This window comes from Salarias fasciatus, chromosome 5 (assembly GCF_902148845.1).
Source record: "Salarias fasciatus chromosome 5, fSalaFa1.1, whole genome shotgun sequence".
Classification (NCBI taxonomy): domain Eukaryota; kingdom Metazoa; phylum Chordata; class Actinopteri; order Blenniiformes; family Blenniidae; genus Salarias; species Salarias fasciatus.
The window spans coordinates 24,776,034-24,794,450 of NC_043749.1; the positions used below are offsets into that span (position 1 = coordinate 24,776,034).

Below are 18,417 nucleotides of genomic sequence, written 5' to 3' on the forward strand. Positions count from 1 at the left end.
ACCTCCCGAGGGAGGCGTCCAGGAGGCATCCTAAACAGATGTCCGAGCCACCTCAGCTGGTTCCTCTCGATGTGGAGGAGTAGCGGCTCTACTCCGAGCTCCTCCCTGGTGACTGAGCTCCTCACCCTATCTCTAAGGGAGCGCCCAGCCACCCTACGGAGGAAGCTCATTTCGGCCGCTTGTATCCGGGATCTTGTCCTTTCGGTCATGACCCAAAGCTCATGACCATAGGTGAGGGTGGGAACGTAGATTGACCGGTAAATCGAGAGCTTCGCCTTTCGGCTCAGCTCCTTCTTCACCACGACGGACCGATACAACGACCGCATCACTGCAGCCGCTGCACCGATCCGCCTGTCAATCTCACGCTCCATCCGTCCCCCACTCGTGAACAAGACCCCAAGATACTTGAACTCCTCCACTTGGGCTAGGGTCTCTCCACCAACCTGGAGGGGGCAAGCCACCTTCCTCCGGTCGAGGACCATGGCCTCGGATTTGGAGGTGCTAATCCTCATCCCTGCCGCTTCACACTCGGCTGCGAACCGCCCCAGTGCATGCTGTAGGTCCGGGTTCGATGAAGCCAACAGGACAACATCATCTGCAAAAAGCAGAGATGAAATCCTGTGGTTCCCGAACCGGAACCCCTCCGGCCCCTGGCTGCACCTAGAAATTCTGTCCATGAAGATTATGAACAGAACCGGTGACAAAGGGCAGCCCTGCCGGAGTCCAACATGCACCGGGAACAGGTCCGACTTACTGCCGGCAATGCGGACCAGACTCCTACTCCGGTCATACAAAGACCGGACGGCCCTTAACAAGGGGCCCCGGACTCCGTATTCCCGGAGCACCCCCCACAAGACACCACGAGGGACACGGTCGAATGCCTTCTCCAAATCCACAAAACACATGTGGACTGGTTGGGCAAACTCCCACGAACCCTCGAGCACCCTATGGAGGGTATAGAGCTGGTCCACTGTTCCACGGCCAGGACGAAAACCGCATTGTTCCTCCTGGATCCGAGGTTCGACTATCGGTCGGATCCTCCTCTCCAGTACCCTGGAATAGACTTTCCCGGGGAGGCTGAGGAGTGTAATCCCCCTATAGTTGGAGCACACCCTCCGGTCCCCCTTTTTAAACAGGGGGACCACCACCCCGGTCTGCCAATCCAGAGGCACCGTCCCCGACAGCCACGCGATGTTGCAGAGACGTGTCAACCAAGACAGTCCCTGCACATCCAGAGACTTAAGGTACTCAGGCCGAATCTCGTCCACCCCCGGTGCCTTGCCACCGAGGAGCTTGCCAACCACCTCAGTGACTTCAGCTTGGGTGATGGACGAGTCCACCTCTGAGACCTCAGCCTCTGCTTCCTCCACGGAAGACGTGGCGACGGGATTGAGGAGGTCCTCGAAGTATTCCTTCCACCGTCCAACAATATCCCCAGTTGAGGTCAGCAGCTCCCCACCTCCACTGTAAACAGTGTTGGCGGAGACCTGCTTTCCCCTCCTGAGGCGCCGGACGGTTTGCCAGAATTTCTTCGAGGCCGACCGATAGTCCTCCTCCATGGCCTCCCCGAACTCCTCCCAGACCCGAGTTTTTGCCTCCACAACTGCTCGGGCTGCAGTTCGCTTGGCCTGCCGGTACCCGTCAGCTGCTTCGGGAGTCCCATGAGCCAGCAAGGCTCGATAGGACTCCTTCTTCAGCTTGACGGCAGCCCTTACTTCCGGTGTCCACCACCGGGTTCGGGGGTTGCCGCCACGACAGGCACCGGAGACCTTACGACCACAGCTCCGAGCAGCTGCTTCGACAATGGAGGTGGAGAACATGGTCCACTCGGACTCAATGTCCCCAGCCTCCCTCGGGACATGAGAGAAGCTCTCCCGGAGGTGGGAGTTGAAAGCCATGCTGACAGAGGGTTCCGCCAGACGTTCCCAGCAGACCCTCACAACACGTTTGGGTCTGCCAAGTCTGTCCGGTTTCCTCTTCCGCCAGCGAATCCAACTCACCACCAGGTGGTGATCGGTCGACAGCTCTGCCCCTCTCTTCACCCGAGTGTCCAAAACACGCGGCCGGAGGTCAGATGACACGACAACAAAGTCGATCATCGACCTCCGACCTAGGGTGTCCTGGTGCCAAGTGCACTTATGGACACCCCTGTGCTCGAACATGGTGTTCGTTATGGACAAACTGTGACTAGCACAGAAGTCCAATAACAGAACACCACTCGGGTTCAGATCGGGGAGGCCGTGCGATCCAATCACCCCCTTCCAGGTCTCACTGTCGCTGCCCACGTGGGCGTTGAAGTCCCCCAGTAGAACAATGGAGTCCCCAGTCGGAGCACTGTCCAGCACCCCTCCCAGGGACTCCAAGAAGGCCGGGTACTCTGCACTGCTGTTCGGCCCGTAAGCCGAGACAACAGTGAGGCACCTATCCCCGACCCGAAGGCGCAGGGATGCAACCCTCTCGTTCACTGGGGTGAACTCCAACACATGGCGGCTGAGCTGTGGGGCTACAAGCAAACCCACACCAGCCCGCCGCCTCTCACTGCGGGCAACGCCAGAGAAGTGGAGAGTCCAGCCCTTCTCGAGAGGTTGGGTTCCAGAGCCCAGGCTATGTGTGGAGGTGAGCCCGACTATATCTAGCCGGTACCTCTCAACCTCCCTCACAAGCTCGGGCTCCTTCCCCGCCAACGAGGTGACATTCCATGTCCCTAGAGCCAGTCTCTGTGTCCGGGGATCGGGTCGCCGGGCACCCTGCCGTCGGCTGCCACCCAATCCACACTGCACCCGGCCCCTGCGGTTCCCTCGGTGGGTGGTGAGCCCACCGGAGGTCAGGCCCACGTCGTCCCTTCGGGCTGAGCCCGGCCGGGCCCCGTGGGCAAAGACCCGGCCACCAGGCGCTCGCTTACGAGCCCCAACCCCAGGCCTGGCTCCAGGGTGGGGCCCCGGCTGCGCCATACCGGGCGACGTAACGACCTTTGTTCTTTTTCTTCTCATAGGGGGTTTTGAACTGCTCTCAGTCTGGCCCGTCACCCAGGACCTGTTTGCCATGGGAGACCCTACTAGGGGGCATAAAGCCCCCCGGCAACATAGCTCCTGGGATCATGCGGGCTCTCAAACTCCCCCACCACGTTAAGGTGGCAGTTCTAGGGGGAGTAGAACGAACATATTTTCTGAATAATTACCTTTGTCCTATGGAGCCTGCAGTCCCAGAATCAAATGAGCAGGGTGAGGATGGGACGGTGTGGGAAGGTGTCCGTCCTGATGCGCAGCCGGGGAGACTTATTTTACTAATTTTAAAATGTTCTTGATTATTATTGACGGTTAATAATACAACTTTTTTTATGTGTTTTGGTGTGTGTGTGTGTTTATCAGGGAAACGAGTGCACGGAGTGTCAGTGAGAGGTGACGCTGCGCAAATGCGCACTGTAAAAAGTTAAATAAATTTTAAAACCTGATTTGAGGCATCAATAAAGCAGACATGAGGCATTAAAAGGTTTGCTGATCCTCTTGACTTAATATTTTGTTTATTTATCTTATTTTCGCGCTAGATTTCCACCGCTGTCGATCTTTCTCAGGCAAAGAACCAACAAAAAAAAAAAAAAAAAGAGAAAGAAAGAAAGAAAAGACAAAAGAAAAACAAACCACACGCGAAAATGATTTCAAGTGGGTCAATGCACAATTCGGCCGGGCCCAGAGCAGGATATGTTGTCAATATAGAGTTGTGACACCAACTCTGTCATCATGAATGAGTCGAAAATGAGGGACTCTCCGCTTTGCTCTCCTCATTCATGCATGAACAGTCTCCTTTTTGTGCTCGGAAGATCTCTCAGGTCATTTTGAACCGGCTTAAAAGAAATCCTTCATATGGAGAATCAGTCCATTTGTCACTCGAGCTGACCAACATACTCCACGCAATGACAGCGGCTTCATTCAGTTGACTGATCTGATTCAAAAAATAAAATGAACATATTTCGGGTGCAGAACTATGTGGATCCCGCACGGCCGCATATGCATGCGTTGAACAGCGTAAAAAGCAGGTGAATCATCATTTCTACCTGTGATTTTGAGGAGGAAACCCGCACGATGTCAGAAGTTATTTCACACCATCGGACCAAAACATGGTTCGGACAGTCTTGGGAAGGCTCTTAGTGTGTTTTATTGATCTTGCATCTTGTCACAATGCATTTGCTACAGCCATGCACCTGTCAGTTTGCCTTGTCTTTCTTTGTGAATGAATAGTGTCGTGGGTAAAAGCGCGCACTGTATGTAAAGACCTCGGCGGAGCCGGTCGGCACTCTGAAAGAAGTATGAGCCTGTAAATGCAGGGTGTCTGCATTTTTATTTCATTTGTCTGGCTCCCTAAGCTCTTCAAGAGATTATTTATTTTAAAATACAGTCATACACATTGTTGCTTCACTATGGTTTAGTATTGAGGCCAGGAAATAAAATGTATTTCATCATGTTAATGTTGCAGTGTCCTTCGCTGCAGTGCATTTGACAAAAAGGAGAGGTGTTCATTTGATTGGTCAAATTACGCTCAGCTGGGTTAAACCCACTTTCTCTCCTCCCTCTTGCGCCACCTGCGCCAGTGGGCGGGATGGAGGCGTGACTGCGCCTGGTTCAAGAAATTAGGACAATTTTTCTGGACACGCCCTGTTGACTTTATCCGCCGACGGCGAACTTTACGCCCGGCTGACAGCGGGCGGACTCGGCGCAGTCTACCAAGTTAGAGCCCACTGAGTTTTGAGAAGTTTGACAGCCTGTATAAACAGTTACAGGAGATTTTATTTAGATTTCTTTTATTTGGAAAAAAATAGACTGTTACTCATTGTAACTGTTTGATATTTTCGCAAAAAATAAATGAACACGTGAAGAGTCTGTACTGTTCTTTGCTGTTATAGTCTGGCCAGAGCGACTGAAGTATTACTTTTTCATCACTGCATCTTCAATGTTTTTATTCTCCTTGGTACACAAACTTCAGATTATTTTAAGATTATATTGAATATAAAAATCTGAACTTATCGGTATCGGCCATGAGAAGTAGTTAATTATCGGTTATCGGTATCGGTTAAAAATGTTCCATATTGTGTGTGCATCCCTAACATATATATATATATATATATATATATATATATATATATATATATATATATATATGGCAGGATGACTGTGTTGTTCTCAGCCTATTGGCTGGGGGCGCTATAAAAACCCCTCGTACGTCTGGGTCGTTCTCTGGCTCGTGCACTTCCAGGTTGGCTCTGGCTGGTAGCGGTGCTCCGTGAGAGCAGGTAAAGGCTAATTCCCCTTCTATGAAATGTAATGTTGTATTGGTCGTGATGAAAGTTATGCCTTGCAGTATCGCGATGGCTCCGGGGGGAACGCGTCAAGCGCATGCCACAGCAGCTGTAGGTCAGGTGCGTGGGTCCCGATGGTCCGGTGCTAGTCTGAGCATTTGCCCCGCTAACGGATGTAGGAAGCGGTATGTTGTTGTGGTAACTTTACGTCAATCAACAGGTGTGCAGGCTGTAACAAACCCTTTTAATTTATTAGGTTCTGCCCTGTTCAAGCCCCGTTTCCAGCGCAGGCATTCCACGGCTGTCTTTGTCCGTCCTGGAGCTGCTGTCATGTTAAATGTTATCCTGTGTCATGTCCTCGGTACAGTGGTGTGTTGGTGTGTGCCAACCCAACCACGCACGGGACTTTGGACTGAAATGATGCGCTCTCCTGTAAATTAAGTGGGGTTTTTTTGTTGTTTTTTTTGTTTTTTTACAATAATTTGAATGAACCTAACTCTAAGAAAATAAATTATTTTCACTTGGAACCTCTGTACTCCTCTCGTCAACCAGTGAACCTGTGTGTCCTTCTGGGTTACTGTGAAAGACGATCACAATCTTTCAAACTGACCTCACACCCCACTCTGTCTGCTACATACATATATATATATATATATATATATATATATATATATATATATATATATATATATATATATATATACATATATACATATACATACATATATTCTCATTATATAATCTCATTTAGTCTGATAAAATACAGTTAATACATCATTTAAGTACATCATATATGTTTAAAGTTCAGTTTACTGTAAAGTTCACATCAGCAATGAAAGGGTTACTGTCCAGGCATGTCATCCAATCAGAATCGTCCGTCACTGTCAGAGCCTGGTTAGTTAGCTCACTTAATGGTTAGGAGTTCAGGAATCCCAGGAAGACCAGGCTATGTGTTTTGGGGTGGACAGAGATGGAATAAATTGACCAATAACTGTTCATTTTTAAGTGGGCGGGAGAAAAAAAAAAAAATTGTCGTCCTTTGTGAAGTCCGAACAGTGGGCAGAGATTCATTCACCAAGAGATACAGTAGGTGGCGGTACGCACCTAAGTTGTTGGCCGCCACCCACAATTATTCCAAAGAAGAAGAAGAAGAAGACGATCTGAAGAGAATTAAAACTTACCCCACAAATACTGGGCAAACGCGGCTGTCAGCCTTGACTGTGATGCAAATGGAGAAGGATCTGCTGATGGAACTGAAATACACGGATAATCTATATGACAGAGCAATTGAACTCTTTTTGAGGAAGGAAAAGAGGATGGATTTTGTTTACAAATGATTGGGATTTTGGTGAGTAAAATGTTCCTCTTTTCCTAAATAATATTGCTGTTTTATTAAGTTGATGCTCAGTGTATGTGCACAGATGTAGTAGGAGATTTGTGCACTTCAGCAAAGGCATTTATTCTGGCTGCACAATTATCTATCTGCTATGCAACAACTCTTTATATGCATATCTGTATAATAAGATTTTTTTATAGACATAAAATAGTTATTGAGAGGTGGATTGGTTCAGGCGGATCTGTTCTGAAGGCCTTAGTGTGTAATGCACGGTCCGCCACTGAAAATGAGTTAGTGTTTTAATTAAGTACTGAAAGAGCTTCAGAAGCAGTTCAAAACACTTCAAATGTGTGCTCAATATTTCAATTGTGAAAACAGAAGTGTGTTCTCAAACTGTGAAAACACACAAATGCTGAAGTCTGTCAATCAGGGCAATTCGTAATTCCTGTTGTTATATATTTGTCATCACTTCTTGTTTTTCTGTATCAAAGTCCAATGGTTGTTTACATGTTGGCTTAAAACATCATATTTTATATGAACAACATAAAATGCAACTAGAAATACAGGCACTTGTTAGCAGCAGCTTTTTAAGAAGCATCATGCTTAAAAAAATATATGAATACTGAAAGAGCAACACATGACTTCACGAGAAACTCTCCCTGAACTCCATCAAAGATCTGTTCTGTTCGCGTCTACGTATGTCTTTAATGGGACCTGTTAAACCCTAGGGTTTTTGGTGGCAAGGTTCGCCTAAAAATGCCTATCCATTTTAAATCAACAATATCTCCACCATTATTTGGACAATATGCATAATCTTGGTCTCAATTGATAGCTAAGACCTTAGAGAATATAGTTCCAGTGTCAGAAACACTGTGAATTTTAACATGCCTGAGAAAATTTTGATAAAGTAGAGGAAAAAAATGAAATTTTTACCTTCACCGAATTTTTTTTCAGATTCCACATTGAAAAACTCCATGATGACAATGAAGCCAGCCATAATGATGCCACTGCTTGTGTTCAGTAACTCCTTGACTACAACTGTACCAAGTTTCATGAGAATAGCACAAAGCACATAGATTTTATAGGGTTCAGTTTGGATAGTACCAGGCGAACCCTCCATTTGGCCACTTGGAGACCACCCTGTGCCAAACTACACTAAGTGTTTTTTTTCTTTCTTTGAAAGGAATCTGACTTTAAAATACCTTTAATTTCCACTACAAGGGTCTGTATATATACAAAGGACCCTTTGGTTCTGACATTTAGCCACTATATTATCAGAATCTGCATAGTTTTTGTGGAGAAACTTATAATTGTGCACAGTATTGTGCACAGTATGAAATACATTTTTATACATGGCTGAACCATAACATTTAGCTTCCAACTGAAATATATTTGTAACAATATAATCAATACAAAAATAGCCAATTATATCACTGAGAAAACAAAAAATTATACCCTTTGAAATATGTAAACAATAATATCTGCAAAATGCGCATCAAGAAAAAAACAAAAACAACGTACAATTAGCTGTAAAAAAGCTCAATGAAGATAAATGTGCATGTTTCAGAATTAAAAAATTGCCAAATATATCAGAAACAATCACTAATTGCCATCCGCGTGCGTCTCACTCTGCAGTGCGCACCGGCGCACCTGCGATCCAAGATGGCGGCGGCGCTCGTGGGGTTATGTTTGAAGCTGTCTCCCAGCTGGATGAGCCCCCAGTCACGTGTAACATATCGTTGGAAAGCTCGCGAGACGTAGAACATCAACAAACGTGATTTGAGCTCCCAGGGTGAACGACGAGCCCACAAGATGGCGACATGAGGCAGCATATAAACATTGTGGCGCACGACGCTCTTTCACTTCGCTAGAGGATTATGAAGTCAATTTTGGTCAGAGGAGAGCCTGGATAGGTGGAAAATGACCACAAAACGGTAAGGAAATAAAATATGTTGTGTTTTGTGTGAATAGCTTTGAGATTTGGCAATGAAGTGTGTGAGAATCATGCAATCTGAGGTGCTGGCTGTGAAATGTGAAGATCAGTTTTTGGTTTGTTTTGCCGCTGACGGGAGCTGGTCGGCTCAGAGAATATTCTGCCTGGTGTCATCTTAAAGAGCAGCTTTTCTAGTTTTACAAGATACCAAATATGTTGGGATGGAGCAGACGGACCGTGCGTTCTGTAGCGTTTTGTGTCGGCAGGTGCGGGTGAGGGGGGCGTGTCGAAATGTTGCATACGAATTTTAAAGTTGTTATAAATCAAACACTCGGTCATCAAAGTGCAGTTTGAGCGTTCAGTTAGTGAGATTAAGGCTTATTGTTTGAGACACAATTGAAAGAAAACATCCTCACAGCATTTTAGTCACTTTTTACACATGTTGAAGTGGAGCGTAAAAATGTTGGACCCGGTACCGGGTCCGTCGGGCCAAACGGGTTAATGGGACAATTATATTCAAAAGTATTTTTTTCTGTGGAATAATCCAAGCAGATTAAAATTATGAGATATCTCTCTAATTGAATTAACTATAATTTAGTGTGCCGTTCCGTTTATACCATCATGTTAATCTGATAATCTGATAATCCCTCTGAAAAATACCAACAATGCAGCTGTCAAACAATACACTTTGTGAAGGATGATAGTGTCTCACAAAAAGACATTTAAATGTCGTTTGAGGCCAATTGTTTTAATGTATGTAGGAGAAATGTTTGTGCTTATAAATCTTTTATGTATGAATGATCATTATTGTGATTTCAAACTCTGAAGCAAAAAAAAATCTGTATTATAACGCTGAATCAGAGTTAAAAAGACTTTAATAAATATAAAGGATGCTCAATCTTCAACTGAACTTTTGATGATGGGATTCAAAAATATGTTTAAAAAACTGTTTCACATAACTGTCTGGACATAATTTAAGGTCAATCTCAGTGTTTAATGAACCTCTTTCTTCTTGTATACTGTGATTAAAACATCTGAGCGACTTTGAAGAAAACAAAAAGAAATGTGGAAGTTACCAAATACAATCAACTTTCAAGTGAACAGTTAATTAGAATTAGTCAAGTTTTAAAAATTCAATTAGAAAATGTGTTAACCTTGAGTCAGTCAACATCAAGCACTTCCTGAATGGATGTGTTGCTGTTTAAACTCAAAGTAGCTTCATGTTTTGAACTGTATTTTTATTTATTTTATATTTAAATGGTGACGTTAATATTTTTAAATAGTAGCGTCTTTTTCTCAGTTTCTGAGCCATGAATACTTTCTGAACAGGAACAAGCTGATGCAGTCTTTTGACACTTTTTCAGAATAGCCACAGTTGTGCTCTACACTGTCCACAAGTTTCACAAACGATGCATTCGCTGCAGCTGAATGAGCTCCTCATAATAAATAACCCCAGAACACTCTGCAGAGGGTTTTCCAAGTCACTCCATGCTAGGGCTGGACGATATGGCCAAAAGTTTTGTCATGACATAAGTCGTAATTTCGGTCGATACGATATAATTCCAATATAATAAATAATACAAAAGCCTCAGAAAAACTGTTAAGAATCACGCACATAATGTACTACCTGTAAAACTAGAAATTATTTATCCAGGAAGCTCCTCCAGTATAAAATTTTAGAAATAAAAACAATAAATTAAATGTTTACCTTTTATTTAAGAAATATGAAATCACTATCAAATCAACAGAAGTTTCATTTTTTTTATATATAAATTGCTTTAACTTTACACTTAAATACAGTTATGTTGTTGTTATAGATTCAAACAAAGGTGCTTCAACCAGGAAGAAAAATAAAAGTGCTCAGAAATACAGCAATAAACAGAAAATAAAAGAGTGAGCAACAACAAACAAATATTACTGGGACAGGGAATTGAAGTAACTGCCATACGCTCACCTTTTCAATATTAATAGCTTTAACTTTTGAACTACAACACAGTTTTTCTTATACATTTAAAAACAAAGGTGCTTCAACCAGGATGAAAAATCAAAGTGCTCCGAATTACTAAGGTTAAGTACAGAATTACTTAAGATTGTAGTGATTATGGTGACACTGCCATGAATCCCTGTACTGTTTTTTATTTTTTTTATTTTTTTTTGTGGTATTTGTCTTCACTGTTTCAGCGTCTTGTAAATTGTAGACGGCCCCCTAACCCCGCAGCACTACAGCTGCTTCTGCTGCTTATGGAAGCCCATTTCCGCCACTTAAAAAAGAAAAACACGCACCTGGCATGTCATTATTATGACATGCCAAGTCGAAATTATGAGATAGTAAGTCAATATTATGAGATACTAAGTCAAAATTATGAGATACGATCTGCGCATGCGCTCCAGTGCAGCCGCCTCCCACACGAAGATCTTTGGCACTGTGAGCTGCCAAGGAGCTGTTAAATGAACACAGAATTAGATTGTCTGTACATTGAGATTTCTGGCTGAAATAAATGAAATACTTGATGTGCTTGCTGATTCACGTGGTAATATAGTAGCAAACACACCCTGGAACGGATTTTAACCAAGAAGCAGCTCTGAGTTGGAAAGGATAAAACCATAATATGGCTGAGGTTGCAACTTCAACTGCATCTGGAAACCTGTGGTCACTATCAACTAGGGGTGGGACGAGACACAAATTCCACGGGACGAGATGTCTCGTGAGATTGAGTCCACGAGATCGAGACGACACGAGACTGGGGGGGTGGGTGTTTGGTGGCAAGGTGTGGGGGCCAGCGCGGTACTCACGTGCAGCGTCGGAGCATGGAGTTTCTGGTCGGAGTGCCCCTTGTACGGCCACGTTGCCCTCCGCTCTCCACAGCGCCCGAGGCGACCGCCTAGTTCCCCTATTCCCATTCAAACCGCGGCGCACAGACGACGCCATGACTGCATTTGCACTTCATGCCACTAGGTGCGCTGTTTGCATGTTCAACCTTATATTACACAGACACCACAGAGGAAGAAGGGCACCGCAGCCTCTGCAGGCTCTCTCTGCATGCTGTTAGAAAAAGAGTGTGAGCCGGCAAGACATGGTAAAATGTTCCTTGATGCGATGCACCGTTTTTTCAATAAAAGAGAAGAACTGAACGATCGTTTCCGCACATTTTCTTTACGTCGTATCAATTAAACTGTATCACAAGTAGTTTGTGTACTCAAAAGACCAAGATTCCTTGCGGATAGAACATGCGCAGAACAGTATTTCATGTCCCTTTCGACCGGGTTTTTAAATATGAATATGAGCACATTCAGGGTTTTGCACGTGTTTATATGGCTGTGCGCCTTGTAATGTATCATTCCGTCAATATTCCAGTTAATAAAGAGTTTTTGCCTTTATATAAACGTACTTAATCTCGCGGCATTCGATCTCGCGAGATCTCGCGGCATTGCGATCTCGTGAGATCTCGTGACACGAGATCTCGTCCCATCCCTACTATCAACAGATTGCTGTTGGCAGTTCACAACCCAACACGACAGATCTTTATTAGAGCGTGTTGTATCTGGTCTCCACGGTAGGTGGCGTATACAGACAATGGGCTCTAACTTGGTAGACTGCGCCGAGTCCACCCGTTGTCAGCCGAGCGTAAAGTTCGCCGTCGGCGGATAAAGTCAACAGGGCGTGTCCAGAAAAATTGTCCTAATTTCGTGAACCAGGCGCAGTCACGCCTCCATCCCGCCCACTGGCACAGGTGGCGCAAGAGGGAGGAGAGAAAGTGGGTTTAACCCAGCTGAGCGTAATTTGACCAATCAAATGAACACCTCTCCTTTTTGTCAAATGCACTGCAGCGAAGGACACTGCAACATTAACATGATGAAATACATTTTATTTCCTGGCCTCAATACTAAACCATAGTGAAGCAACAATGTGTATGACTGTATTTTAAAATAAATAATCTCTTGAAGAGCTTAGGGAGCCAGACAAATGAAATAAAAATGCAGACACCCTGCATTTACAGGCTCATACTTCTTTCAGAGTGCCGACCGGCTCCGCCGAGGTCTTTACATACAGTGCGCGCTTTTACCCACGACACTATTCATTCACAAAGAAAGACAAGGCAAACTGACAGGTGCATGGCTGTAGCAAATGCATCGTGACAAGATGCAAGATCAATAAAACACACTAAGAGCCTTCCCAAGACTGTCCGAACCATGTTTTGGTCCGATGGTGTGAAATAACTTCTGACATCGTGCAGGTTTCCTCCTCAAAATCACAGGTAGAAATGATGATTCACCTGCTTTTTATGCTGTTCAACGCATGCATATGCGGCCGTGCGGGATCCACATAGTTCTGCACCCGAAATATGTTCATTTTATTTTTTGAATCAGATCAGTCAACTGAATGAAGCCGCTGTCATTGCGTGGAGTATGTTGGTCAGCTCGAGTGACAAATGGACTGATTCTCCATATGAAGGATTTCTTTTAAGCCGGTTCAAAATGACCTGAGAGATCTTCCGAGCACAAAAAGGAGACTGTTCATGCATGAATGAGGAGAGCAAAGCGGAGAGTCCCTCATTTTCGACTCATTCATGATGACAGAGTTGGTGTCACAACTCTATATTGACAACATATCCTGCTCTGGGCCCGGCCGAATTGTGCATTGACCCACTTGAAATCATTTTCGCGTGTGGTTTGTTTTTCTTTTGTCTTTTCTTTCTTTCTTTCTCTTTTTTTTTTTTTTTTGTTGGTTCTTTGCCTGAGAAAGATCGACAGCGGTGGAAATCTAGCGCGAAAATAAGATAAATAAACAAAATATTAAGTCAAGAGGATCAGCAAACCTTTTAATGCCTCATGTCTGCTTTATTGATGCCTCAAATCAGGTTTTAAAATTTATTTAACTTTTACAGTGCGCATTTGCGCAGCGTCACCTCTCACTGACACTCCGTGCACTCGTTTCCCTGATAAACACACACACACACCAAAACACATAAAAAAAGTTGTATTATTAACCGTCAATAATAATCAAGAACATTTTAAAATTAGTAAAATAAGTCTCCCCGGCTGCGCATCAGGACGGACACCTTCCCACACCGTCCCATCCTCACCCTGCTCATTTGATTCTGGGACTGCAGGCTCCATAGGACAAAGGTAATTATTCAGAAAATATGTTCGTTCTAAAATTAATTTTTGGAAATGAAAAATACATGGTTTGCTGTACTTTGATGGAGGATATAATATTTTACCTGAATCTGTAATTGGCACCTCTGGAGACGCTGCAGTGCTCCTGCTGTCAACTACCATGTTCACTGTTGTGTTGAATTTTATTACATTAGTTAATTTTTTTACACCATTTTATGTTATAATTATAATATTATATTATAATTATTATAATTAGTTGTAAACTGATAGTAGCGTACAGTAACTCTCTATACCTGGAGGTGACGCGTGAGCGCTTCCATGCGCCACTGCAGGGTCTTTGCTGGACTGTACAGCAGCCGGAGGGTCAATCGGGCATTTTTGGGGCAGCAGGATTACATTTTTTTTTCGCTGTTTGGCCCGTGGCTGTTCTGACTCTGATTTAGAACTTTCCTCCTCTTCACTCCAGTAAAGATCGCTGATGTCCGACACGTCTCCGCCATCCGATTCCCCCTCACTGACCTCCTGTATCATTGCTAAAGCTTCTTCCACCTTATATCTCTTATTTATGCCTGTTTTCACTGTCTTTGTGATATTTTTGGCCGTCTGTCTGATTGTCTGCTGTCAGAGTTAGCTCATTGTTCAGACGCGCGCATGAACCAAAACAAATCAATAGCAGAACAAAAAAAGCCCCGTGAAGTGCGTCTTTTTTTATCAGCGGTCTGTGAGACGCTGTTGGCCTTTGGAGGTATAAATGCTTTGTAATATTATTTGTGTCACTGTTAGGACCTTATTTGCTTCAGAAAAACATACAAGACACATATTTAGGAAAAGTCAAAGAATTAGAGGACAGGGGAATCATTTTTAACAGATTTATTTGAATTCCAAAAACCCAAACGGTCTGTCAGACCGTCTTGGCTGTTCTAGAGTTAAAGAAGATAATAAAAACAATTATGTGCTTCATGAGTGATTCTGTGTATCTTTCATGACACTGACAAGCTGTCAGTGTCATCAGATCCTCCGCTCCCCAGCCTGCTCACACCTTCTGCACGAAAATCTCACTGGCCCAGCTGATTCTGTCGACCCCTCCCCCTGGTGCGCCGCCACGCCCATCTCGGCGCAAGTGCAGCAGAACGGCCAGACACCCTCTTCTGCGCCTGTCGAAAATAGGAATGCGCTGCCTCCGCCGCTGATCAACGGCCAAGTTGCGCCGTCAAATTAGAGCCTAATGAGTCACGCATGACTCTTAAAGGAGTGCTGATTATTACCTGTCAGGTACACAGCTTACCGAGAGAGCCACACACTTTTTGACCGCTGTTTCGTGGCCTCACTTTGAGTTGGTTGTTTCTGGTTTTACACACAAGGTATGGATAATATAATTCTGTGTAAAATAAATACGTTCTGAACATAAATGGACTTTAGCTTCTTTTAAAAAGCCACGAACGACGCGTCCACAAGATGTTTCCGGGAGCAGCCCCTCAGTCGCTTGGATTTTTCACGTTTAGTAATCAGATCTCAATAGTACTCAGACCTCAGTACTTAGATTCATATACTCAATACTCAGATCTCAATCGACAATCTTCATACAGGAAGCGGCTGAGATGGGGCGCATGCGCAGATGTTATCTCATAATTTCGACTTACTATCTCATAATTTTGACTTACTATCTCATAATAATGAAATACCAGGTGTGTGTTTTTCTTTTTCAAGTGGCGGAAATGGGCTTCCATAGCTGCTTGATAGACACTTTTAATAAAAATGAGCTTGTAGCATGTCGTCCACCTCACAGTGATGGGATGGAGGCGCCCTTTGTATATTACTGACGTTTTGTTGAAGAGTTATTGAGACCGAAAGTCCGCATCTGTCAACATGCTGCTAACTTTACTGGACTGTTCAGTGATCAATATACCTAATTTGTGGCCACGAATTAGTATTTTGTGTGCACGATTTATTATTTCGTGGCCACAAATCAGCTTGTGGAAGCTTGTTCAGTCGCGTTTACATTACGAGTTCTCATTTTGGAGCTCAAACTTACCGCGGTGGAGCTTAGCTTGTAGCATGATAGCATGAGCTGAGGACAGCCAGCTGTGATGTGCGTGCCGAGTAGTGATCGCTCTCTTGCGGTGCTTTCTGCTCGGCTTGAATCGGCGGCGCCATGAACAGCAATTAGTGGTTGTGAAACACATACTGTAATGCACTATATCGAAATATCTAATATGTGTTTAAAACTCATATCACCGTTATTGGATAAAAATATACCGCGGTATATATTGCTATCAAAATTCTGTCCAGCACTACTCCATGCTGGAGGAAAATAATGGAGGAAAACTTGATGCATTTAAAAATGCCATTGCACACAGAGTCTGATTACTGTAGGACAATATGGCGTCAATAAACATAGCAAAGAACAACACATGTTGAAGAAGACCAGAGTCAAACAGTGTATTTCTAAAACAACCTGTCCTGAGGAGGAAAACTCACCCACTTTCCTCTGGCACTGGTCGCCCTCCCAGCCGGAGTTACAGGTACACAGTCCAGAGCCGTCCACGCCATCATCGCACTTTCCATTCTTCCCACAGCTACAGGCTGAGAGAGAGAGGAACACGACTTAACACATTTCCTGATCCATCAGAGGTGTGAGGAGAGGAGTTATTTCAGGCGTCCTGCAGTTCCAGTCCGCCGCTGTGGCTCCATGGCTGACAGTTGGAGCTCTTAAGGCTTTGATGTCATGAAACTTTCTGCATTGAATCCTCAGTGCAGCATTGAGAGTGACGGCTAAAAGCTCGCGGACGTAACAATCAAAGAAGGAAATTTAAAGGTCTACATCAGGAGTGTCAAACATGCAGCCCACCATAGTGTCTATCCCACCCCTGCTCGGTGTGAAAATTAAATAAATCGTCATTTTAATCTTTCAATAAAGTTGTTTGAAGTTATTTACTAGGATTTCAGGGTTTTCATGAGAGCAGAGGACATAAAACACCACTGAATTCCAAGATCAGTCATGCAGCAGTGAAAGTTAGTTTTCTTTTTTATTATTAGTGAAAAATGTTAAACATTCATGAGAGTATTTGTGAAATTATATCTACTGAGTTTTGCAGTAATCTTGTGCCATAAGAAGTGACATCAAGTGGATTGAGAAACACTGGCAGATATTTATATTTCTATCAGAAAGGGTTGCTGAACAAAGTTCAACAGGAAAGAATTTAAAGAGAAAATAATAGGTTCAACAAGTTCAGAAGTTGTAAAAGGTGTTTATGCATATTTCTGAGGCAACAAAAAAACACAAGCAACTTTAAATAAGATGATACACAATGACATTCAACATTTCCATAACATATGCGTACATCAAACGTACCACAAAGCAATCTACAGGTGAAAATGATCTTTTTACTGGTCCAGCTCACTAGGAATCTCAACTTGCTTCATTTGACCTCTGAACTAATATTAAATTAACAAACTTACTTCAAGCTCGTTCTCTATGATCAGAAGCTAAAGATTGTTTACAGCACCACAAGATCTAAATTATGCAACTTTAGCTGTCAAACTGTTTATTTTAGTACTTTATATTTTTTTAATGGAATGAGTCCAAAACCAAGTAACCCGGGTCCGGTCACTAGTGCAACTCATTAAAAGTTTCTGTGATTTAAAAGTTGTCTTCACTGAAGTACATTTTCTCTCTTAAAGCTCATTAAAGCTCCACACAACAGATGTTGTATGTGCTCTACAAATGACGCAAACTGCATCGTCTTCATACTTTTATGATTTGAGTTTGTTGAGTGTTTGGTAATCAATCCATGAATCCACCGAAGGATTCCTGCAGCTGGAGACGGCGTGGAGTGATATGAAGGGAGAGAAAATACTGCCAAGCGTTTACAAGGTCTGACTTTTTCGTCGACAACGGTTTTGTGATGCAAATATATCACTCTTTCAAACACATATTGGTTTGAGAAGAAAAACGCTTTATTTTCGTGCCCCCAGCAAACTTGCCGGACTACTTTCCTCTGGACGTAAACCGGACAGGATCTCCGCTCACTGGACGCTGTCAGGGGTAAGTCTGCATGAATGCACAGCACTGCTGACGGGGATGCCATACAGATTCATGTCAAAAATCCCGAACTATCCCTTTAAGAACTGACCAATTTGCATTTCAATCTGCTGTCCCCATAAGCCTGAATAACCTACAAGAAAACATCCAAACTGGTCAATTTCATCCCCAAGTCAGAATTCTAAGTGTTTGAAATGAACATTCTCATTAATCTTCTTCCTATCCAACTCAGCTTCTTCATAAGACGGGTGACCTGATGACCAGCTACTACTCTCTACAACTACTTAGAGAAGCCTCCTACCTGCAGGAAAGACAATACGCTCAAACAGCTATGTTCAGACTGCAGGTCGAGATGCTCAGTTACAATTTCTGGCCGAGATTACATTTGCATGATCATTCAGCAGTCGCATTGAATAACATCAGATACTTATCTGATTCGGAACCACATATGATCGAGGCTGCGTTTTGGTGTGCAAAAATTGGAACTGCAGCATTCACAATGTAACAAGACAGACATTGGTCACTTGTGAGCAGAAAATGAGAAGTGAGTTTCATTGCCTGCAGTGTGAACGCAGCCACCGAGAGTAAAACCTTTAACCAGTCTCAACATGCTTTCACATGATTGGCCGCATTGACCCAGCCACACAGACGCCTTAGGGGTTCTGGCACACCACTGGGACCAACTTGGGGATGAGCGT

The 18,417-nt window shown here is 43.9% G+C and overlaps 1 protein-coding gene across 1 annotated transcript in view; it reads right to left on the reverse strand.

Moving 5' to 3' along the window:
* Nucleotides 1-18,417, reverse strand: part of LOC115388449 (stabilin-1) — a 124,472-nt gene that overhangs the window by 40,409 nt on the left and 65,646 nt on the right. Inside the window, exon 57 of the mRNA XM_030091601.1 lies at nucleotides 16,156-16,260. Coding sequence (XP_029947461.1) covers nucleotides 16,156-16,260 — 105 coding nt within the window. The remainder of the gene's footprint in view (nucleotides 1-16,155; nucleotides 16,261-18,417) is intronic.